General features: G+C 33.7%; 1 protein-coding gene across 1 annotated transcript; it reads left to right on the forward strand.

Annotated features, from left to right (window-relative positions):
• The first annotated feature begins 60 nt into the window (after positions 1-60).
• Positions 61-23,359, forward strand: LOC126883346 (probable tRNA (uracil-O(2)-)-methyltransferase). Its single transcript, XM_050648798.1, has 6 exons — positions 61-452; positions 13,260-13,352; positions 13,407-13,947; positions 19,206-19,404; positions 19,686-19,925; positions 22,536-23,359. Exons 3-6 carry the CDS (start codon positions 13,433-13,435, stop codon positions 23,340-23,342), a joined length of 1,761 nt encoding a protein of 586 aa, XP_050504755.1. The 5' UTR covers positions 61-452; positions 13,260-13,352; positions 13,407-13,432; the 3' UTR covers positions 23,343-23,359.
• The last annotated feature ends 210 nt before the right edge of the window (positions 23,360-23,569 follow it).

Genomic DNA, 23,569 nt, shown 5'->3' on the forward strand with positions numbered 1-23,569 from the left:
AATTCGCTTGATTTGCAAAATTCATTTTAATCTTAATCGGAATTTGTTTTATTTAATTCGATACGCGTTTTTCTAATTTTTGGTTAGATTAATATAGGCAAAGGATCGTAAATTCATTATGGAAAATAAAAACAGAATTCACAAAAATTAAATGTGTGCAATAAATAATTAAAAGATTTTCTGACCCTTCCAAATACATTCATGTCCGCTAATGGAGTTTCCAAAATTTTCCACTATTTCTTCTACTTTTTATTATTTTCGCTTTTGCTGAACGAGCATAACCTCACATTTTAACAATAACATAAATTAATTTTTCATTTATGGCTGGAATTGTTCGAAAATTTTCAACATCGACTAATAACAGTCCTAAAGAGTTATACAAATATTTAATACGACAGTGTAGAAAGTTACCTAGTGGCCCCCGAGAGCATTATCAATTTATGATTCGTCAAGTAAGTACTTTAAATAAACAAAATTATTTAAAAGTAATAAAAATCCCTAAGACTGGAACGAGAGTCTAGTAATAATATTACACAAAAAGGGGGTAAATGTGACCAAATGTGTTTATAACAATCAGGACCTCGGTTTTTGACCCTTCCCTTCCTTATCGATCATTCGCTATCTGTACACTAAACAGATACGGAGTAAATACGTTCGATAACGAAGCGAAGGGTCAAAAATCGAGGCTCTGGACCTCGATTTTTGACCCTTTGCTTCATTATCAAAGGTATTCGCTTCGTATCTGGACCCCGATTTTTGACCGTTCGCTTCTTTATCAAACGTATTCACTTCGTATCTGTACATGTACAGTGTACAGATAGCGAATGATCGATAACGAAGCGAAGAGTCAAAAATCGAGGTCCTGTTTAGTGTACAGATAGCGAATGATCGATAACGAAGCAAAGGGTCAAAAATTGAGGTCCTGTTGACCTACAAAATGCATAATTATAAGTTAAATGTAATGTTAAGTATGCGACTGTGAGGTAAAAAGAAGAACAACTGGGTAAGACCAAAAACAAAAGTCAAGGATATTACAACAAAAGGTACCAAACTCAAATGGAGCTTCGCAGGCCACACTGTCAACCTTCGGATGACCAAGAGGGGTCAATTTTGACCCCAATGTATGTTTTGCTTTAATAAATTCAGAAATATTTTCAATTTTTTAACTCATTATTTTTTTATCTGAGCTTATAATCATTCTAGATACCCTCATATTTTGTAATATCGCCATATTTCAGGAATAAAAAATATTTTCTGAATTCGGGATCAAAGACTTGGCCTTCCATGTACCAATTTTATATTAAGTAAATACCGTTTTAAATTGTAAATACGATGTTATATTATGTGAAATTTTTTCAATTTTATTAACAAAGTGGTATAAATGCATTTGCCCTGTACATAGATAAATATGAAGACTACTAAAAAAAATCTTTTCCTCAAGATTTGGCCCTCAAGATAGTTACACCCTTTATACAATCCTGACTGCAGCAAAGTATATATACATAAACACATCCAAACAGCCATATATTATAATATGTTATTAACAAAATTTTCAGATGATTTTGAAAATGCAGAGCCAACGGAAAATCTTAAGAAACGTGGCTGATATATTTGCAACCGACTATTTGACAGAAAATTCACACCGAAATGAAATAAATGCAAACATTTTGTCTGCAAGACACATTCCAACATTAAAAAAATGTTTGATAAACCTGTAGCGACATATTAAAATGCAATATATTTTCAAATTTCTTTAGTTCTAAGTTCAAAATGATTTTTCATGTTTTTGTTCAGTTAGAATTAAAAATGTGTTTTACTAATGTTTATTAACCTTGATTTATACAATACTGACCTTAAAATTATGAATACATTATTTATTTGATTTCTTAACCTTTAACTACCCGCGCATCAAGTTATAACATAACTACACGCTTGGCGTACTTTGTACGCCACAAGAAAATACACTTATAAACAGCGGATTTGTTTAATTTTTTTTGAAAAAATGCACTTAGTTGTTTGTTATAAACCTTATTCGGCATCAGTGAATACTTGGAGTTCCTTTTCAGTAATACGCCAGGGCAGATAAATAAAAATGAGCGATTTCAGGGTAAAAATCAATACAGGTATTTGAAGGTGCTAAATCGTAGGGGGGACATAGTTAATTAAAAATACATACAGAGGTACTCGCAAATCAACCTCAGTTTTTTATAAACAAAGGCTAAAGTCAGAAAATATTGTTTTTTGCCTGTAGCATTTTTTGTATCATGTTTACAGCAAAAGTTGTATTATGAAAGTTGTGTATCATAAAAAAACGATTAATTTTCAGTTTTATTAGTTAAAATTGATAAATAGTTAACCGAGATAATTGCAAAAAACCACATTTTTTGCACTATTTTGTAAATGTTAATAACTTTTACTAAATATGCCCTAAGGAACATATTGCACCTTAATTATGAGGTTATTATGTGCCTTTATTAGAGTGCAAAGTATCAAGAAGATCGTTTTGTTAGTTTACGAGTTACGTTAATTGTTTATCCAAAACATTGAATGTTTAAACATCTATTGTTGCCCATGGAGTATTTTCAGAGCTTTTTAGCAAAGTAAAATGAGTTTTTAAAGACTCAAACTACTAAGAAATTAAAAAAAAAACGATACATTTATTATTTAAATGTTCTTAAACAAGTCGTTTAATAAATAGTGAGTTTTTTCCTTATAAACAATTAGAATAACTTTGTTATTTTTCACGACAAATAATTATAATTAGTTGTATCAGAAAAGTGGTAAAAAAACACACATTAAAAACTAAAAATAAACTTTCTATGACCAATAATACCCAAGGTATATTTTTTTTTTGAAAAATCATATCTGTATTGTTTATAAATATTAAGAGTCGAAATTTGCAAAAAATCATAATAGACATCTATATTTTACATTGCAATTAATAACTACAGTAATTTCTTCCACATTATCCATAATTTCTTAAAATAAATCAATTGTACCGAGCTGTGCATAAATTGCAAAGATGATACTGACGAAAAAAAGCTACAACCTTTTGACAGTTATTATAGATGACAAAAGTGAAGTTGAAGAAGATTTGTCTAAAAAAATTAGGGATAATGTTGAAGAAATTAATAAATCTGTACACAAACTGTGTAGAATTAACGAAGATCAATAATTATAATCTATACATATACATTTTTTTTTAATTTGAGAATGTTTTTGTTTCCAATTAGTTTTTAAATCTAAAAATGTACGATTAAGTAATTATAAATTTTGTTACAATAAACATCTGTTTAAATATGCTAAATAGTCTATTATGAAGATCCAAGAAAAAATTTGTCACCGATTCTTAGATTCCTAAATATTTATTTTTTTCTAAAATTTTCCATTTTTCTAAAAATTTAAATAAATTAAAACACCCTGTACTTAGGTTTAGTCTAGTTAGCAGCTAGCATATTGTTTAAGAGCAATTCAAAAATTTCATCAGGTGTAGGGTGTTCCATAAAAATATATATCTTTGACATACCACTCTTTTTTGAAGCACCCTGTATAATTCATATTATTTTTAGATTGTAGTGTTAATGGCTTTGTATATTTCTATGAAGAATTTTTTTAAATCAAGTCGTTTTCCGTACAGACACTGAGGCGAATAAAATGAACAACCCTCTATATACTCGTAAATAAATATATACATGCTATAATTATATTTTAATATTTATTCACAAATTTATAATATTTTATGAAAATATTTATCAAAATATATTAGTGTTAACGTTGTAAATGAATGTTGAATAAAAAAATCCATTTTCCAGAATTTTCCGATTTTTCCGGTCAATGAAAATTAGCTAGTTGTTATTCTTTCGTCGAGTTACCCCAATTTAAAAAAAAATTGAAGGCTGTACGTATTCTGGAAGCTGAGATATTAGCTCTAATTTTCAAGCGCTCCAAATTGAACTTTCTATAGCAAAATCTCGACTAGAGAAACTGAACTCAGACATTCTTCCATATCACACGGTCCCAGCTCAGTCAGCGTGAGTAACTTGATTTTAAAGGGTTATTACTCGTTTTAAATAGAAGATATTCCGTACTTATCAATTGTCATATAAAATATAGATATTTTTTACCATGCTGTAAAAATTTCAACTTTTAATATTTATAAATAATAGAGATGTGATTTTTCAAAAAAAAAAGTATAACTTGGCTATTATTGGTCCTAGAAAGTTTTTTTTTTAATTTTAAAGTGCATTTTTTTACCAGCTTTTTGACACAACCAATTATAATTATTTATCAGAAAAAATGGCAAAGATATTCTATTTGTTTATAAGGAAAAACTGACCATTTTTTTTATCGACTTGTTTAACAACATTTAAAAAACAAATATATTATTTTTTTTAACTTTCCTAGTACTTTGAGTCTTTAAGTAGTCATTGCACTTCGCCAAAAAGCTCTGAAAACACTCCTTGGGCAACAATGATTGTTTAAACATTCGATGTCTGGGATAAACATTTAACATAACTTGTAAACTAACAAACAGATCTTCTTGAGATTTTGTAAACTAATAAAGGCACTTAATTACCTCATGATCAAGGTACAATAAGTTCCTTACAACCTATTTGGTAAAAGTTATTAACATTTCCAAAATAGTGCAAAAAACGCGGTTTTTTGCAATTATCTCGGTTAATTCTTGATGGATTTTAACTTGTAAAAATTCAAATTAAATGTTTTTTTGTGATACACAACTTTCATAACACAAATTTTGCTGTAAATATGATACTAAAAATGTTATAGGCAAAAAACAATATTTTCTGACTTTGGCATTTTTTTATAAAAAAATGAGGTCGATTTACGAGTACCTCTGTATGTATTTTTAATTAACTATATCCTCCCTACGATTTAGCATCTTCAAATACCTGTATTGATTTTTTTCCCGTTTTTATTTTTCTACTCTGGTCTATAAGCCAATTAGGATTTATAACTGGAATCATGGAATAAATGGATTCCATGATAAATAAAATTACTAATAAAAAATTTTTTTAAATGTGATTTTTTACAGGAGAAGAAGTATTGTTTACAAAGAAAAATATATTTTTTGCCATAATGACTAAAAAACAATTAAAATATGTACTTATATTACGACTTATAGTAATATAATCCTGGGGTATATTGTCCACCACCGGAAACAACAAATAATAAAATGTAAATTACGATCTTTCCAGAACGCCGATTATAACGAAACTAAAACCAAATTGTAAAGCACATTCCAGTGATAGGTTAGAAAAATAAGCAAGGTCAAAAATTAAATTTTTAAATATATTTCCAGTAGAATTCTTATATCTGGCGTACAAAGTACGCCAGCGCGTGTAGTTAAAGGTTAAAACAACTTTATTTTTTTGTCAAATGTAATTTTTGCCAGGGGCTCATTTTTGACCCCCGTTGGTCATCCGTGTAATAAAAAAGGTTGGTCATTGAAAGATTAAACAATAAGACCAATGTTGGAACACCACAATACAACATTTGAGACCTTACAAAGGTAGAGAACCAAGAGGAAGACCACAGAATAGATGGGTAGATGACATAAAGAGAATAGGTAGAACAAATTGGAAGTGAGTTGCTCAGGATAGAGATCTACGGAAGAAGTTAGAAGGGCCCTGTGTCCAAAAATGGATGATAGGCTAAGGCTAAGAAGAAGAAAAGAAAAAAAGATTTAAAAGTACTAGATCAGGGGTGGCCAAGCTCCTTGATAGTCCGAGCCATTTTTTAACCCACCAGTGGTCGCTATATGAGATTTTCTTTCACGGTTTCAGAAAATTGCGCACAACTTTTTTTCTGGGAAATTATACGTGCTGTAGTTCCTCCTAGTCTCCTAACTATCCTCCCTCGACAATCTAATAGACTCATCCGCACAGCTAGTGACTTAGTTTACTTAGTATCACCATATTGTTGAGTCAGTGCGCTTCATGTGAGAGATTCTCTCATCAAGCGACCACCGGCGTCACCAACTGTGTATAAAAATTAATTTTATTTTTCCCCTTTAAACCTAAAATAATATTGTTATGACAGTTCCGTAGATTGTTCCTACATAGAAAGAGTCCCTCGACGTGAAAGAAGAAGTAGTCACGTACGAGAATATTCTGGATGTCATGGAATAACCCAGAAATGTCTGGTGACATCTAGAACGTCAGAAAACTATATAAACATTATGTGTTTGACATTCTATAGTTCAGTTGTAATTCAGATTTAGTAGTCGACAGTTGTCAGTTTGTTAAAGTTTATATTGTATTTGAGTTTGAATAAAGTTACTTTCAAGAAGTTGTAACATTGGTGACAGCGGTGGGATTTAAGAGATATTGAAGAAGATATTGAGAATTGTTTATGGTAAATACCAGATCATCTAAAGTTGAGAAGGAAATGGATACATCCGGACCACCAGCATGGTTTTTAAAAATGAAAGAAAATGAAGAGAAACGTAGGCAAGAAGAGAAAGAAAATGAAGAGAAACGTAGGCAAGAAGAGAAAGAAAATGAAGAGAAGCGTAGGCAAGAAGAGAAAGAAAATGAAGAGAAACGTAGGCAAGAAGAGAAAGAGGAAGATAAAAAACTTAGAAAAGAAGAGGAGGAGAGGCGTAGACAAGCAGAGGTAGAAATTATGAATAGTTTGTCCCAAATTCACGAGCATTTTCAGTTAGAGGTAAGTCGAATTACTAATAAAATAGATATATTAGAAGAAAAACAAAACTGTTTAGATAATAAAATAGAACAACAACAAAATTATTTAGAAAACAAAATAGACCAACAACAAAATCATTTAGAAAATAAAATAGAACAGCAACAAAACGATTTAAAGCAGCAACAAAACGATTTGAAATATAGTTTAGAAAAACAAATAGTAGAGTTAGCAAACAAAATTAATACCCAAGCTTCTTTATCTCATATTGTTTCAGTTACTAATATCGAATCCGAACAAACAGCCCTTTCCTCTTCCATCGTTGATCCAGGCATAATTAGAAGTAGCAAAATTTTAAAACCACCCACGTTTGATGGCCAAACAGCGTGGGAAACTTATCGTTTCCAATTTGAAGCTGCAGCTAAAGCAAATGGCTGGACTGAAAGAGAAATGGCAGCTTCCTTGGTGGTGTCGCTTCGAGGTCAGGCAGCAACCGTCCTTCAATTTCTTCCTCAGGATTCACCTAGTTATGACTCACTTGTTCAAGCTTTAGAAACAAGATATGGCCAACAACATCTGAAGCAGGTTTTTCAAAGTCAGCTTAAAGTTCGGTATCAAAAACATAACGAGAGCCTACAAGAATTTGAAGCTGATATTAAAAGATTACTACATTTGGCATACCCTCAGGCACCTAAAGATTTTCTTGAACAAATCGGTATACAGGCATTCATAGACGGACTACATGATATCGAAATGCAACAGGCTCTCCGATTACAACACCACAAAACGCTAAATGGAGCACTAGTTTCAGCCCAGGAGTTTGAAGCGGCTAAAAGTATTTCAAGATCTCGCCCAAGATTAAAAGAAATAAGATTTCGAGAAGATGAACAAGTCCCTACCACAGATAATCAACAACCTATTTTGTCCCAGATGTTGAACATACTCCAAAATCTTCAACAAAATCAACAAAAAGCTCAAAATCAAAACAGAAGATGTTTTAACTGCGGAAGAATTGGACATTTGCAGGTCAATTGTAGAAGTGGATCCCAAGCGAGAAAAGAAGAATACAATAATGATGTCAGAAGGTCGCCTAGATCGACATCCAGAAGCCCATCATATAGTCCTACTAGAAATATTAGTAGAGATAGGTATGTAAGAAGTCGATCTCCTACAACTGACCACAGATATTCAAACAATAGCCAGGGAAACGAATAAAAGTCGACACTAAGGGGCGGGCGTCGGCTGAATCTAATAAAAGCCCCCAAATTCGCAGTTATACTTTCAACAAAAATGAACAGAACTTATTACTTAAGGGCTACGTTGACAATCAAAAATGCACTTTTCTTATTGATACCGGTGCAACAAGATCTTTTGTTCGCAAAGAACTTCTGAACAGAAAACTACAGCCATGTAAAACAAACTTAGTTCTTGAAACAGCTTCAGGTCAAACTATTCCAATTCATGGAGAAGTAACGGCGACCATAAAGATTGGCAACACCTTGATAAAACACATATTTCTTGTAGCCGATATTAAAGATGAATGCATTCTTGGAATGGACATTATGCAAAACAAATTTATCATAGATCTTCAAAATAAAATTTTGTTTATTGAAAATGAAGAAATAGTCCTAAATTTTGAAGAGTCTACACCTCAAGTAAGAGTTATAGTTAGTGAAGATACAGAAATTCCTCAAAATTCTGAAAGTATAGTCCTGGCGAGACTGAGTCAAAAACCTGAAGGTTTACATTTCGGCGTTGTTGAAAGCGAGGAACTTGTTAATGACGGAATCTTGATAGCCAGATGCCTCGTGAATGTAGATGAGATAATTCCAGTAAGGGTTGCTAATTTGTCCAAAAAGCCTTTTAAGTTGAAGAAAGAACAACAAATAGCACTCTGTACGCCAATAAAAAAAATAATCAAGTGCGAAAAGTATTTGAAAAATAATACAGCTTTAAGTTACCAAGTTGACGCTAACCTGGCGAAAGAACTGATCAAAAATGTTGATCACTTAACAACTGAAGAAGTAGAAAAAGCTAATGAATTTATTAATGAAAACTACGACATTTTTGAATCCGAGAAATCTACAGGGCGTACTAGTCTAGTTCAACATAGAATCGATACTGGAGATGCAAGACCAATTCGTCAAGCCCCACGCAGATTACCGTTTGCTAGACAAAAAGAAGTTGAAAACATAATACAAGACATGATAAATTCCGATATCATCGAAGAAGCTTCGGGCCCCTGGTGTTCACCAGTAGTCTTAGTAACTAAGAAAGACGGATCTACTCGTTTTTGTGTAGACTACAGAAGATTAAACCATGTTACACAAAAGGACAGTTATCCATTGCCACGAATAGATGATACACTAAACACTTTATCAGGTGCTAAATGGTTTTCGACTCTAGATTTAAAAAGTGGCTACTGGCAAGTAGAAGTACATCCTGATGATCGAGACAAAACAGCTTTTTCAACTGGCCGTGGTCTCTACAGGTTTCAGGTTCTACCATTTGGTCTCTGTAATGCTCCAGCTACGTTTGAACGCCTGATGGAAATGGTTTTAAGAGGACTTACTTGGAAAACATGTCTAGTATATCTTGATGATATAATGATTATGTCCAAAACCTTTGATGAACATCTGAAAAACTTAAGCGAGGTATTTGAAAGACTGCGAAATGCCAACTTAAAGCTTAATTATAAGAAATGTTCACTATTTCAAAGAGAAGCGTACTATCTAGGACATATCGTTTCAGCAGATGGAATTAAAACTGATCCAGAGAAGATTTCAGTTATTAAAGATTGGCCTAAACCAGGAAATAAAAAAGAAATTAGAAGTTTTCTTGGACTCTGTTCATATTACCGAAAATTCATAAAAGATTTTGGCCGCATCGCTAAGCCTCTTTATCGACTAACCGAAAACAACATTGAATTTGACTGGACACCGGATTGTCAAAATGCCTTCGTAGATTTAAAAAAACTACTTACAACAGCACCTATCCTAGCCTATCCACGAGAAGATGGAAAATTTCTGTTGGATTGTGACGCATCTCAGCATGGTATTGGCGCTGTTTTATCACAAGAACAGGAAGGTGAAGAAAAAGTTATTGCATATTTTAGTAAAACCATAGGAAAGGCAGAAAAGAATTATTGCGTTACCAGAAAAGAGCTCCTAGCTATTATAAAAGCCCTAGAACACTTTCATACCTTCCTTTATAACAGAAATTTTACAATCAGAACAGACCATAGCGCTTTGCAGTGGCTAATGAATTTTAAAAAGCCAGAAGGACAAGTGGCTCGATGGATAGAGAGACTCCAACAGTATAACTTCGACATAGTACATCGAAAAGGGCGTCTCCATAACAATGCCGATATTCTTTCTAGGCGACCCTGTTTAGAACGACAATGCCAGTACTGTAAAAGACTTGAAGAAAAAGAGAGCGTAACTGAAGAAGTAAGTCTCTGCATGACCACGGTTGAACAGGAAGAAGATAATGATCAGACTTCCCTGGAAAACATTAAGAAGAGTCAAAAGAAAGATAATGACTTAAGAGTCATACGAGAATGGCTTAGAAATGGAGTAAGACCTCTTTGGCAGGAAATATCTAAATATAGTCGAATTATAAAGGCGTACTGGGCTCAATGGGAATCTTTGCATCTTTCGAATGGTCTATTATATCGGAAGTGGGAAAGTCCCGATGGAGTACGTATAGTTCAACAAGTGGTACTGCCAAAATCACACATTAAAAGTGTGTTGCAAGAACTTCATAGCAGCCTGTCTGGAGGACATTTTGGGGTAAAAAGAACACTGGCCAGGGTTCGAGACAGATTTTATTGGATCAATTGTCGCTGAGATGTAGAAGAATGGTGTAAGAAATGCGACTTATGTAACGGTAGGAAAGGCCCTAGAACAAGAAGTCGTGGTAAAATGGCACAATATCTTTCCGGAGAGCCTTTTGAACGACTTGCAGTTGATATTCTCGGTCCACTTCCAACGACAGAGAGAGGTAACAAGTACTTAATGGTTGCAATGGATTATTTTTCAAAATGGCCTGAAATTGCACCTCTTCCTAATCAAGAAGCGACGACTGTAGCAGAAGCATTCATAACACACGTCGTATCAAGACATGGAGTTCCTTTAGAGTTGCATTCTGATCAGGGACGAAATTTTGAATCCGAATTATGGCAAGAATTAATGAAAATCTTGGGTATTAAGAAAACTCGAACTACGCCTCTCCACCCACAATCAGACGGAATGATCGAAAGACATAATAGAACTATTTGTCAGTACCTCTCAATGTTTGTTGCTGATAATCAAGAAGATTGGGATACCCTAATACCTCTATTCCTGTTAGCCTACAGAAGTTCTGAACATGAAGCAACCGGTTATTCTCCATCAATGATGATCACCGGAAGAGAAATGAAGCTTCCTCAAGATCTTATTTTCGGAAAATTGCCTACCTGTGAAGAAGAACCTTCATCCCTGACGTACCTAGAAAGCTTAAGAGAAAAACTGGAAAAAGTCCACGAATTTGCTCGTAAAAGTTTGAAGCTTCAAAGTGATAAAGCCAAGTCCAGGTTCGATGTGCAAGCTACAGGGACAACTTTCGAAAGAGGTGATCCAGTATGGCTATACAATCCCACACACAAGAAAGGACTTTGTCCGAAACTTCAACGAAACTGGGAAGGCCCGTACACCGTCTTAAAGAAAATAAATGATCTGGTCTACCGCATCCAGTTTTCAGCGAGAAGTAAACCCAAGGTAGTTCACATTGAGAGATTAGCCCCATATCATGGAACTGATCCACCCTGTTGGCTTCAACCAGACCCTGATAGACCAGTTATTCGAGGCGAATAACTATAAAGGAGGGAGCAGTGTTATGACAGTTCCGTAGATTGTTCCTACATAGAAAGAGTCCCTCGACGTGAAAGAAGAAGTAGTCACGTACGAGAATATTCTGGATGTCATGGAATAACCCAGAAATGTCTGGTGACATCTAGAACGTCAGAAAACTATATAAACATTATGTGTTTGACATTCTATAGTTCAGTTGTAATTCAGATTTAGTAGTCGACAGTTGTCAGTTTGTTAAAGTTTATATTGTATTTGAGTTTGAATAAAGTTACTTTTAAGAAGTTGTAACAATATCCTTTTATGATGTAATAAAAGGCGCCGTGGATGTGGTCGATGATATGAAAATCCTATATTCTGTTTCACAGGTTATTTGTAGATGGTCACCTACCATATATTTTTTAATGTTAAATATTGGCGGCATCAGTAGTCACATTTTATATAAAGATAATAATAATAAAACAGAAAAACGTCGTGTCTTTTTAAAGCAAATGGCTTTATCATTGATGAAACCTCATCTTTTTTGTAAAATTTTGTAAAGAAAGGTAAAAGTTGGATATGTGAGAGAAAATCTCACGCGCGACCACTCGCGTAACAATCTACCTAGCGACCAATGCCGGGTTAAAATTTGAAATTTTGCGCGAGCCGCAATTAAACATATTAATTAAAAAGTGTAAAAAATGTATTAAATTTTCCTCTCACTGTTTGGACTACACGAATTTTAAACTGAAATAAAATAATTCACATCGTTTTTTCAAATATGCAAGTATGTAATTCTAAAAGTTACCTTTACTAATTCTGGATACTTCAATTTTTCATCATCCTACCATCTTTTTCTAGGACGACTTACTGATCTTATACCGTCTCTCAAAAAACACTGTCTTTAACACTCTGTGTTCCTCTGATCTTACCACTTGACCTGCCCATCTTATCTTAGCTTTTATATGTCTAAGGATGTTGTTTTCAATAGCATACAGAGTCACCAATTCAGCATTACGTCGCCTTCTCCACTCTCCTGTTGATCTCGTCAATTCATCTCTCTGAGGGCCAAATAGATCTGAGAACTTGCCTTTCAAATATCAGCAGCTTACCTATTTTCCGCTGATGTAGAGTCCATGTTTCACTTTCATATGTGAATAATTGGGCGAATAATTGGCATGTACAGTCTTAATTTAGATTGTCTTTTAAGCAGCTTAGATCTTAATAATGATGATAGGGAGTATTAACTTTTTTACTACTTCGAAGTTGTGGTCATTAATAGTTATGTTCTGGCTAACTCTTGGTCTTGAATTTTTGGTTACTAGCTGTATTTCGTCTTATCTTCATTTTGTCGAAGGCTCAGACTACCTGTTTCTTCCTCGAGTTGTGAAAACACCTCTCTCACGTCTCTTGTAGAATGAGCGACTGCACCTAGATCATCAGCAAAGGCCAAAAATAGTTTTGATCCTCGATTCGCAAATCGCCGTGTCAACTCAGATGATATTTTACTTTAAGGTCAAATTAAATAGCAATGGTGATAAGGGGCCTCCTTTTCTAAGTCTTGCTGTTACATTTAGTCTTTTATATTTGTTGTCAATAATTTAAGACATTTTGAAACACAAAAATTAAAAGTAATTCAGATACACTTATTGAGAGCCACAGATAATCCTTCAAAGAGCCACAGTTTGGCCACCCCTGTACTAGATCGTATTGTATCTTTTAATAAATCTAGATATTACTGCTCTTTTGGTCTAAATTTACTTATTTTAGAGCTACAAGCAGCATGTCAATGAGCAAGATAGTGAAAGAATCAAACAAATCATAAGTAGAGCCTATGAAGACGCAGACTGGATTCTAAAAAAGGTAAAATTAAAAATGTGTGTGTAGTAATGCTATTTTAACATAAATTTATTTTAGTACCTAGGTAAAAGCAGTTGAGCGAAATGTTTCCAGTACCATTAGCCACCAGTAGTGAAGAGATCCCAGTCTCAGTTTTTTGGGAAGTAGTCTTGCTGTATCACAACCGACCATATTTAGTGAACAAATTAGTGACAGCCAATACTAAGATTTCTTTGTATAAAATAGATTGCAAAGGTAGTTTTGGCCATATCAGTGAATTATTTAAGCTATCTAGTATATTATACGAAAGAAGAAAACTGAAAGAATTATCAAAAGAAAGTTTAAATGATGATTTTATCAAAAGTTTTGTTGAGTGTTACGATAAAAACTTTAAGTTGGACAAATTAAATGAAGAAACCTTTCTTGATAGTTTCAGTGGAGTTTATATATCAGTTCAGGTTTTAATATCAAGAAGAAGTACTGATCATAGAGTTTTAGAATTGGCCATCTTCGATAAAGATACCAATTCGGCTATATTTTTAACAGCTTATGAAAATTCTGAAGATATGTTAACACCTAATTTTCCGTATGAATTTAATTGGAAAAATGGATGTTTTGGGTAAGAATTTAATCAATTGGTTTAAGATTAAAAAGTACCCCCGTTAAGATTGGCAAAATGTCCCTATTCCCCAAATTCAATTTTTAATTTTTTTATGTTCTATGTGCAATTTTAGCCCACCAGCCCATCCTCTCACCCCTAAACGTAAAATGTCATTTTTTGGGTTTTTTAATTTTGTTCTGTTGGTTTCAATCAATTTCAAAAAATTTACATAGCCTCTTACAAAACTTGTCTACTTTTTATTGTCCCGTAAATTGAGTGTACATAACGTAAAAATGCATTTTTTTTTCGAAAATAGCGTGTAACTTTTTTTAAGAGATGGCTATTTTTTTTATTTTGTGTATTTTATCAAAAAATATATTTCTGATTTTTTTCAGATTTTTCTGTAAGGTGCGCTAGCTTCAAAAATCCGAAAAACTGTTTTTTAGGAGTTTTGGGGGATTTTCCCCATTTTATAGATCTTGAAAATAGATTAAATCAAGGTTTTTTATGTTATATATTTTATAATTTGAAGTTACTGAGTTATTTAGGACATTTAAAAATTGAGCAAAAGACCCCTAAACCCCCCAGAACCATGTTTTTCAGGTTTTTGCGTTTTTTGTGGGGTTAATAATATCTTTGGGATCGATATAACCGGAATAATTTTTTTCATTTTTTTTACGTTTTATGTCTTTAAAAATCTAGATAGACTCAGCACAATTTTAGCATGTCATCCCTCCTCCTCAAGTATTCATCAAGTATTCATCAAACAGCACAGGAGGTCTTAGGAATCAAACAAAATAAAATTAGTAACAAGCTTTGGTGGAATGAAGACGTCGAAAAAGCGGTAACAGAAAAGAAAAGATTATACCATAAATGGTCGAGTACAAAAGGTGACGCAGACAAAGACCGATATAATGAAATGAAGAAGAAAACTAGAAAGATAATTATGACCTCCAAAAATGAGACGTGGGACAGAAAATGCAGAGAGATAGAATCCTATATTGGAGGACGACAATGCACTGAGGCGTGGAAGTTTTTAAACTCTGTTAAGAAGCCGACTAACGAGAAAGTGATTCTAAATCCCATAAATCCCGAGGATTGGACACATTATTACAAACATCTATTAAATGAGAACAGAGACGAATTTAAAGAAGATATGAATTCATCAAGAATCGAAATTCTGGGAGAGCATATTACCATAGATATCAACAGAGTGCAAAAAGCTATAGCAGGGATGAAGAATGGGAAAGCAAGCGGACCAGAGGGAGTAACTACGGAACTAATAAAGAATGGCTCAGAGAAATTACACAGAATGATCACTGGGATATTTAACGAATACATTAATGGCCATCCAACACCAGATAAATGGAAAACAGCATATATGACTCCAATATATAAAAAAGGTGACAGGAGAAATTGTAAAAACTATAGAGGGATATCGGTCACAAGTTCAATGAGTCGGCTATATGGTCGAATACTACGGGACCTGATAGAGGAAGATTATCAATCGTCTGAAGACGAAGAACAAGGAGGATTTAGAGCAGGTCGTTCATGTACAGATAACATCTTTTGTCTTAAACAAATTATAGAAAAGAAAGTTGTGACAAATAGAGAGTTACATATGACTTTTGTAGATCTTGAGAAGGCATATGACACAGTCCCGCTAAATAAACTATGGGAAGTCCTGGGCACATCAAACATACATCAAACATTGGTTAGTGCTCTCAAAGATCTATATTACGGCTCAAACTCCCAAATGAAATTCGGAAACTTCTTAGCTGAAAAATTTGCAGTTACTATAACGGCCGGTTTCACAAGTCGACGTTAACTTGTGGTTAAGAGATAACCAAAAGTTACCCCGAAATATGTGTTTCACAATATCAGGTCAACGGCGAAGTTGTGGTTAACCGACAGAATTTTTAACCAGAGCTTGGAGTGATGGTTAAGCTTTTAACCAGAGGTTATCCTAACCTAATTTCGTTTTATTGACAGGACAGAGTGTATACACGTAAATTATTAATTACAGATATGAATTTATATGATGTACTTAAATGCGTTTAGCATTTCAGCGGCCAATAATTGTTCGATTTTTAAATGATTTGCTTCCTGGGGTAATTATTAATAAGTACATACTATAGTCTCTTGCTTGCTAGGTACATGTTTTTATATTAACAATTTAATTTTAACAATATTGGCGAAAGACCTTAAAACAAATATTATTCTTAAACAAAACTTAAAATGTATAATGTGCATGTAATATACAGTGTGTGTACTTTAGTTGGCTACGTATGGGAAGCATTTTTAATATTAATTTTACGAAAAAAAGATACTTCAAGAAAGTTTTGCATAGTAATTTTTATGGTCCAAAATCTAAGATGCAACCATCATGTATCAAATTTTATTAATCCCATAGGAGCTATGTTAAAATATATGAATTTTTAAAGCAAGCAAGGTAGCAAGAATCAACATCAAAAATATGATTATGCAAATCAACCACAAGTCTGACTGAATACCACACATATACACACATTTATTTTTCCTTAATCTGCAAAATAAACTCCACAACTAAATATAAAATCCTTAAAAAATATATACAACAAATTAATAGTCATAAAGAAATATAACAATTTATTGAATATATCCTAATAAAAATCAATGGAAACTCATCTGACTGATCAGCTGATTTGATAATTCTTCCATAAAAATGTTATTTCTGGTGATCATTGTCCATAATTTCCTACCAACATAAGAAAAATAAAACAAAACTTACGGTCAACTAACCATGATTGAATCTGTGGTTGTGAAACAGCAACTGTCAGTTAGACTGTGGGTAAAGGTTAGTTGACCGCTAGGGTTAACCACAGATTGTGAAACCGGCCGTAAGGGTCTCAGACAGGGATGTTGTATCTCTCCGACTTTGTTTAAGATTTATATCTCTGCAGCTCTGAAACAATGGAAAAGGAAAGTCAAAGGAATGGGTATACAATTGAACGATCAGGATTGTATATATACTTTACAGTTTGCAGATGATCAGGTGGTGATCTCAAATGACAAAGATGACATGGAATATATGCTTAGAAAACTAATTGAAGAATACCAGAAATGGGGATTAAATATCAATTTAGAAAAGACAAAATACCTCTCAATTGGCGCTGAAGCAGAACAACTCGATATCGAAGACAATCAAAAAATAAATCCATGTGACGAATATAAATACCTGGGCGTCATCTTCGACCGTAGTGGAAAAGACGAACGAGAAATTGAACATCGAATCATACAAGCCCGAAGAGCTATAGCATGTCTAAACGGAGTTCTATTGAGTAAAGAAATATCAAAGAAAAGAAAATGGAACATATATGAGACAATGGTTAAAACTAGCCTACTTTATGGAGCCGAGACGTGGAGAATAACCGAGAAATATAAGAAAAAGGTCGAAGCCACGGAAATGGATGCCATCAGAAGATCGATGAGAATATCAAGAGCCGAAAGAATAAGGAATGAAGTAATAAAACAACAAATGGGTGTAGATGGCACTATAGTTGAGGATATTGAAAGAAAATAGCTCATATGGTATGGGCATGTGAGCCGAATGGGGGACGAAAGATTGCCTAAAAAAACTATGATGTGGCAACCCCCAGAGAAGAAAAAACGAGGACGACCACCACAGAGCTGGAATCTGGGAGTTAGGAAAGCGATTAGCACTCGAAATCTAAATGAAAACCTAACTCAGGACAGAATACAGTGGCGTTTGGGAGTCGGACAACGTCGTAAGACGTTATAAATCCGAATATATATATATCCCTCCTCCTACCGCAAAACGTCATTTTTTAGTTTATATTTTTGCAAATGCATTTTTTTTTCGAAAGAAGCGTATACCTTTTGAAAAATTGACTTGTCTTATTGTTTAATAACATAGAACATGAAAAAGTAAAAAAAAATGAATTCTAGGAGTAAAGGGCATTTTGCCTATCTTAACGGGGGTATTTTTTTAAATTATGACCTGTATCTAATAGCTTGTTTTTTTAAAGTACAGCTTGTTAATTTATTTGTGTAAATATTATAAATTCACAATTTTGATGCCCCCACAATATGATAATTTAACCTAAATCGCATAGAATCGAACCCTGGAGTAGTCCCTATAGACCCCAGGGGTCTATAGGGACTACTTTGGGAATCTATGCTCTAAGCAAATCAACTTTATATTGCTATGATCCCACATTGGTGTCGAAAGAGTAGACCAGTTCATGCAAGAAATTTCTGTATGTTCTGAAATAGAAAAAGCGGAGTTTCGATACATGGCGTTTGATGTAAAAGTGTATTTTCCGTGCTCTTTTTTATTAATCATAATATGGCTTTTAGCATCATCATCATCATCATCATCATCATCAGGGATTTTCATTCCGGGTGGAATGTTTGCCGCTCTTACTTAGAGCTCTCTGATTCGCTTATTGCGGTGAATCACTCCGCATTCCACTTGTATGTTGTCAAAGTTTGTTGTATGACTTCGCTTTCGTTACAATTTTCTTCCACTCATTTCGATATGTGCATAGTTCCCTCCAGTTTCTCACTTCCAGAATTTTGATATCTCTCATGACCTGGTCCTCCCATCTCTCTGGGTCTTCCCCTTGGTCTTTCAGTTTCTGGTTGCCATCTGGTGATCTTAATCAGTAGGTCGTTTTTCCTTCTCTCTATGTGTCCCTACCATCTCAGCCTCTGTGCTTTAATAAATCTAACTATATCTTCTCCCTTCATTATGTCGGGCAGTATATTCTTATCGGGCAATACTCCGTCTGAGGATTTTCCTTTCGAATATTCTCAATTTTTCTTCATCTTTTTTCCGTGAGGCACATTGTCTCAGCTGCGTACGTAACTACTGGTGTGATTGCAACTCTGCATATTTTCAGTTTTGTATTTCTGGATAAGTTCTTGTCCTTCATAAGCTTATGATATCTCCAGCTTTTAGCATATTGTTACGAAAAAGCGCTTGCTACGCCCCTGATCCAACATGCATATGTTCAGTGTCATTTTACTAGCTTCTGGGAGCGTTCTGATCATGCTATGCGACTATAATTGGATAAGCAGTGTATTGGCCCCAATTTCTCGACTCAATTATTGTAAATATTTGAAAATCTATAGGAATATTTTATAAAATTTACTTTTGTTCACTCTAGTCGCCATTAATAATCATTACGCTGTCTTTTACACGTATTTACATATATTAATGAAACATCCTTGAAATAGTGTATTTTATCTTTGATGTTATTTGTAAATTTTAGACTCAATCTTCAGAATTTTGAAGACGCAGATACCAGCAAAGCCGAGTGGCTAGCTTTGACCTTGTTTCCAAAGCTTCTAAAATGGTCACAAGGTGATGGTAGTAAAAATACTATAAGATCATTATCATTAGTTGCTCTAGATGAATACTGTGTCTTATATGAAAGATTGAAAAGAACTTACGTGAAAGATTTGCTAAAGGTAATGTTTTTTTTTAAGTATGCATATATCTAGTAACTTTTGCAGATGATGGGACAATTACTTACAGGAAATTAATACTTTAATATTTTAACTATTTAATAAACTAATTCTGGTTTTAAATTAAATTTTTTTTTCATTATAACAAGTTCTTGCTATTGTGTTCTGTAGCCTAAGAACTTTTCTACATCATGCTACTAACTGCATCGATATTTGTTGAATATTTCTGAAATATATGGTTACCATTCATTTATATTTATGCTATTGAATTAATATATTTTTAGGACTGGTTAGATAAGGCTAAAACCGACCCCCAAAAATACATCTTTGAAGACATTGCTATATCCGCTTATCTCATTTGTTTATGGCAAAACTACCCTAAGGAGGAAATCAACTTTGTTGATTGTGGCTGTGGAAATGGTCTTTTAGTATACATATTAAATCAAGAGGGTTTTAAAGGTTATGGTATTGACATCAGGAAGAGAGCTGTGTGGGATATATATCCAAAAGAAACCAGATTAGAGGTTCGTAATTATTTATTAATTAAGGGTATAGATTTTTCACAAATATGATACTACCGGGTGTTTAAAAAGAAGGGAGACAGTCGAATATTTCGCTAAATTTAGATCGACTCAAAAAACATGTGTTCAATATTTTCAAAAATCTATCGAATGGCACTAAAAACAGCTTCCACTTTACCCTCTGGGGTGAGATAAGGGTCAAATTAAACATTTTAAATAGGAACCCCCATTTTTATTGCAGATTTGGATTAAAAAAAATGATTTATTTTGATACTAGGTATAGGAAAATTATGGAAACAGTCTATCAGGGGCGGCTCGTGATAGTAAAGGTGGTGAGGCACACTACACCTGAGGAATTTTATTACATATTATGGTTAGCTTCTCTTTAGTGGCCGGAAGGTCGATTTTGTGACGTCACAACGTTAGGACTAATCTAGGACCAATAATCCCGGACAAAAAATCCTCACAAATTATCCCTGGACAAGAAATCCCCAGACAAATAATCCCCGGACAAAAAGTCCCCACAAAAATCCCCGGACAAAAATCCCGAACAAATAATCTACAAAAATTTTTTATTCAAAATATCCCCACAAAGAATTCCGGACAAAAAATCCTCAAGAAATATTTGCTGTCGATTAGTTCTCTAAAACTTTTCCAGTGAATACGATCGACTCAAATGCTTTCAGCCTCAGTGCATAGAGTTATTTTGAATTCCAATTCCATATCGAAAACTTCAAATGTTACATAACTAAAGAGTGTGCGTTTTTTCAAAAATCATGGAAGATATGGGGAATGAGCTAAGGCTGTGGGAATCATGTTGCAATATTATTCGCGTAAATCTTTTGCTCACTCTGATTTGAATAACTATGTTCAAAAACATTTTACAAAAAAACACAACCACAACATACAACATTCTAGAAACACTTAAAAACAGCTTCCACTGTTAACTGAAACACAAATTACAACATTTTTAAAACACTTAAAAACTACTTTTTTATGTAAACGTCCGATGTGGAAGTGGAAACGTTAATAAAATCATTTTTTAAGTTAAATTGTGACTTATTTCCCATTTAGAATAATAAATTACATAAATGCCACAAAGACATAGCTTTAGAACAATATATTAGGCGATAATGAACAATGATTTAAAATGAACAATGTTTTAAATACATATCCATAAACTTCTAAAATATACCATTCGTATATACCGCGTATGCATAGAAAGCTGTGATCTGCAATCGACTTGGTGCTTGTAGTCGGTTCAGTTCGGCTATTCCTATTCCGTTCCGCGGAGCCTGAGGCCAGCCTCAAGGATGGATGAATTTTGTTCCTAGAATCGGTGGCACATTTTTCAAATTTTGCCGGTTTTACTGTTGGCGTTGTCCCATACTGTTGCAGATGGTGTGAGGCTAGCTTCAACTCTAATGATTTGAGAAAGTTGGAATGAGATGCATGATGCATAGATGCATATAATACTGGCACGTGGAAGACGGATAAAAAGATAAAGAGCCAGGGCCGTACCGATTTTAATTTTTTTCATAAAAATAAAGGTATTTAGGAAATTTCAAAAAGCTAAATTATATTTAAAAAACTGACTATAAAACAACGAAATAACCTAAATAGTCGATTGATATACTGATGAGGCACTGCCTCACCTGCCTCATAGGACAAGCCGCCACTGCAGTCTATTATCTGGAGAAATACACTTTCAAATTAAAAACTGAAAAACAGATGTTCATTATTTTTCAAAAATCTATCGAATGACACCAAACATGACCACCACCCGACCACCTGGGGTGGGGTGGGGGCAACATGAGTTTCGCATCGTTTATATAATCCATAATAGAAAGTACTGCCATTTTGTCACAATATAAGTAAAATAAAAAATAAATTTTACATAAAACTTAAAAGTTGTACATCATTTAAAATGTTTGAAACTTATGACCAAAAATTAGCAACCTCGCATAGACGCTGAATAAAGACATCAAAATTGATTATTTTGGTGAATAATTTCGGTACATATTTCATTATAATCCAATATTCTAATAAAAAATATGAAATATTCCGCACTGATATGATATAAATTAAAGATTAGTACAGATGTATAGTTTTGTTTTATAATTAAATAAAATCTAACAATAAAAAACTGAAAACGTTTGTTTTCTATACTTCCACAAAATTTATTATATCTAAGTGACTACAGCTGTTTCGGCGGAGTGCCGCCGAAACAGCTGTAGTCACTTAGATATAATAAATTTTGTGGAAGTATAGAAAACAAACGTTTTCAGTTTTTTATTGTTAGATAAAATGAACTTCCATCAAGTAACGGTCGAATCCATCAATTATTAAATAAAATGTTTACTTATTTGTATAACGGACTCCCCTTGTTGAGTTAATTCAATGTCACTATAAAAGGTTGGCTTCAAAAATGCAATTTTCCATTTAAGACTGCAAACCCTAGGACCCATCCCAGGAAGTGGCGAGAGGGAGGGTCGTGTTTGCTGCCATTTGATAGATTTTTGAAAAATATTAAACACACACATTCCAAAAATGAACGAATGTGTTTGTACATTAAATTTGAAGTATCATTGATTTACTACAACCATTTTTTAGGTAGGAACTGTTACTCCAGACTCATCTTTTCCCGATGCCACGTGGCTTATCGGCAATCACTCAGACGAATTGACACCATGGCTACCAGTGATAGCTCTTAAGAGTTCAAGAAAAACAAACGTTTTTGTGATCCCTTGTTGCCCATACGACTTTGGCGGTGAAAAGTATGTAAGGAAGAACACTAAAGTCAGTGCATACGCAGATTATTTGACCTATATCGAGGCTATTTTTGAAAAATGCCAGTTTCAAGTCGATGTGGATAAATTGAGAATACCGTCGACTAAAAAGGTTTGTTTGGTCGGATTAAACAGTTGTTCAACTGATGAAGAAGTCGTGAAGGTTCTTGAAGAGGTACAACCTTTTATTGAATCTAAAATGGCAAGGACATTTATAGCTAGATCTAACGTAGAAGCTGTTCGAAACTGTACACAGCTGAAAAGAGAGCTTACCGATCGGTTAATTTCTTTAATAGTCGATTTTTTGCTAAAGGAAGGAGATCTTGTATTGAAGAAAGATGGACAATTCTGGAACAAAGGTCTCACCTATGAAATCGCAGATTTAGCAACGATTATATCTAGCGAGGATTTAAAAGCCTTAAAGTTACAGTGTGGTGGATTGCAAACCTTAATGAAAAACTTTAGGTATATATTCGAAGTAGATAAAGGGACAGTCAGGTTGCGTCAGCCAACAACTTCCCACGTAACTAGAGAAAAGTATAGAACAAAGCCTTGTTGGTTTCAAAAGAATCATCCTCAGGGTTGTTTTAATACAGCTGAAGATTGTAGCTATAAACATTCTGTACCATAATATATTTTTTTTAAGTGCGTTTTTTTATTGCCTTACCCCTTTCTCATTATTGTACAATTTCATTTTTACAGCGTAGGAAAAGGAAATACAAGATTTACCATGGTATTGAATGCTATGATTCAAATGGGACAGAAAGTGTAATGTATTGGCCAGATGTAAATGCAAACTCCTGGGGACATGGTAGTTATCCCTTAGTACATAGTTTAGAAGGGATGGAAGTATATACT

This window comes from Diabrotica virgifera, chromosome 4 (genome assembly GCF_917563875.1).
Source record: "Diabrotica virgifera virgifera chromosome 4, PGI_DIABVI_V3a".
NCBI lineage: Eukaryota > Metazoa > Arthropoda > Insecta > Coleoptera > Chrysomelidae > Diabrotica > Diabrotica virgifera.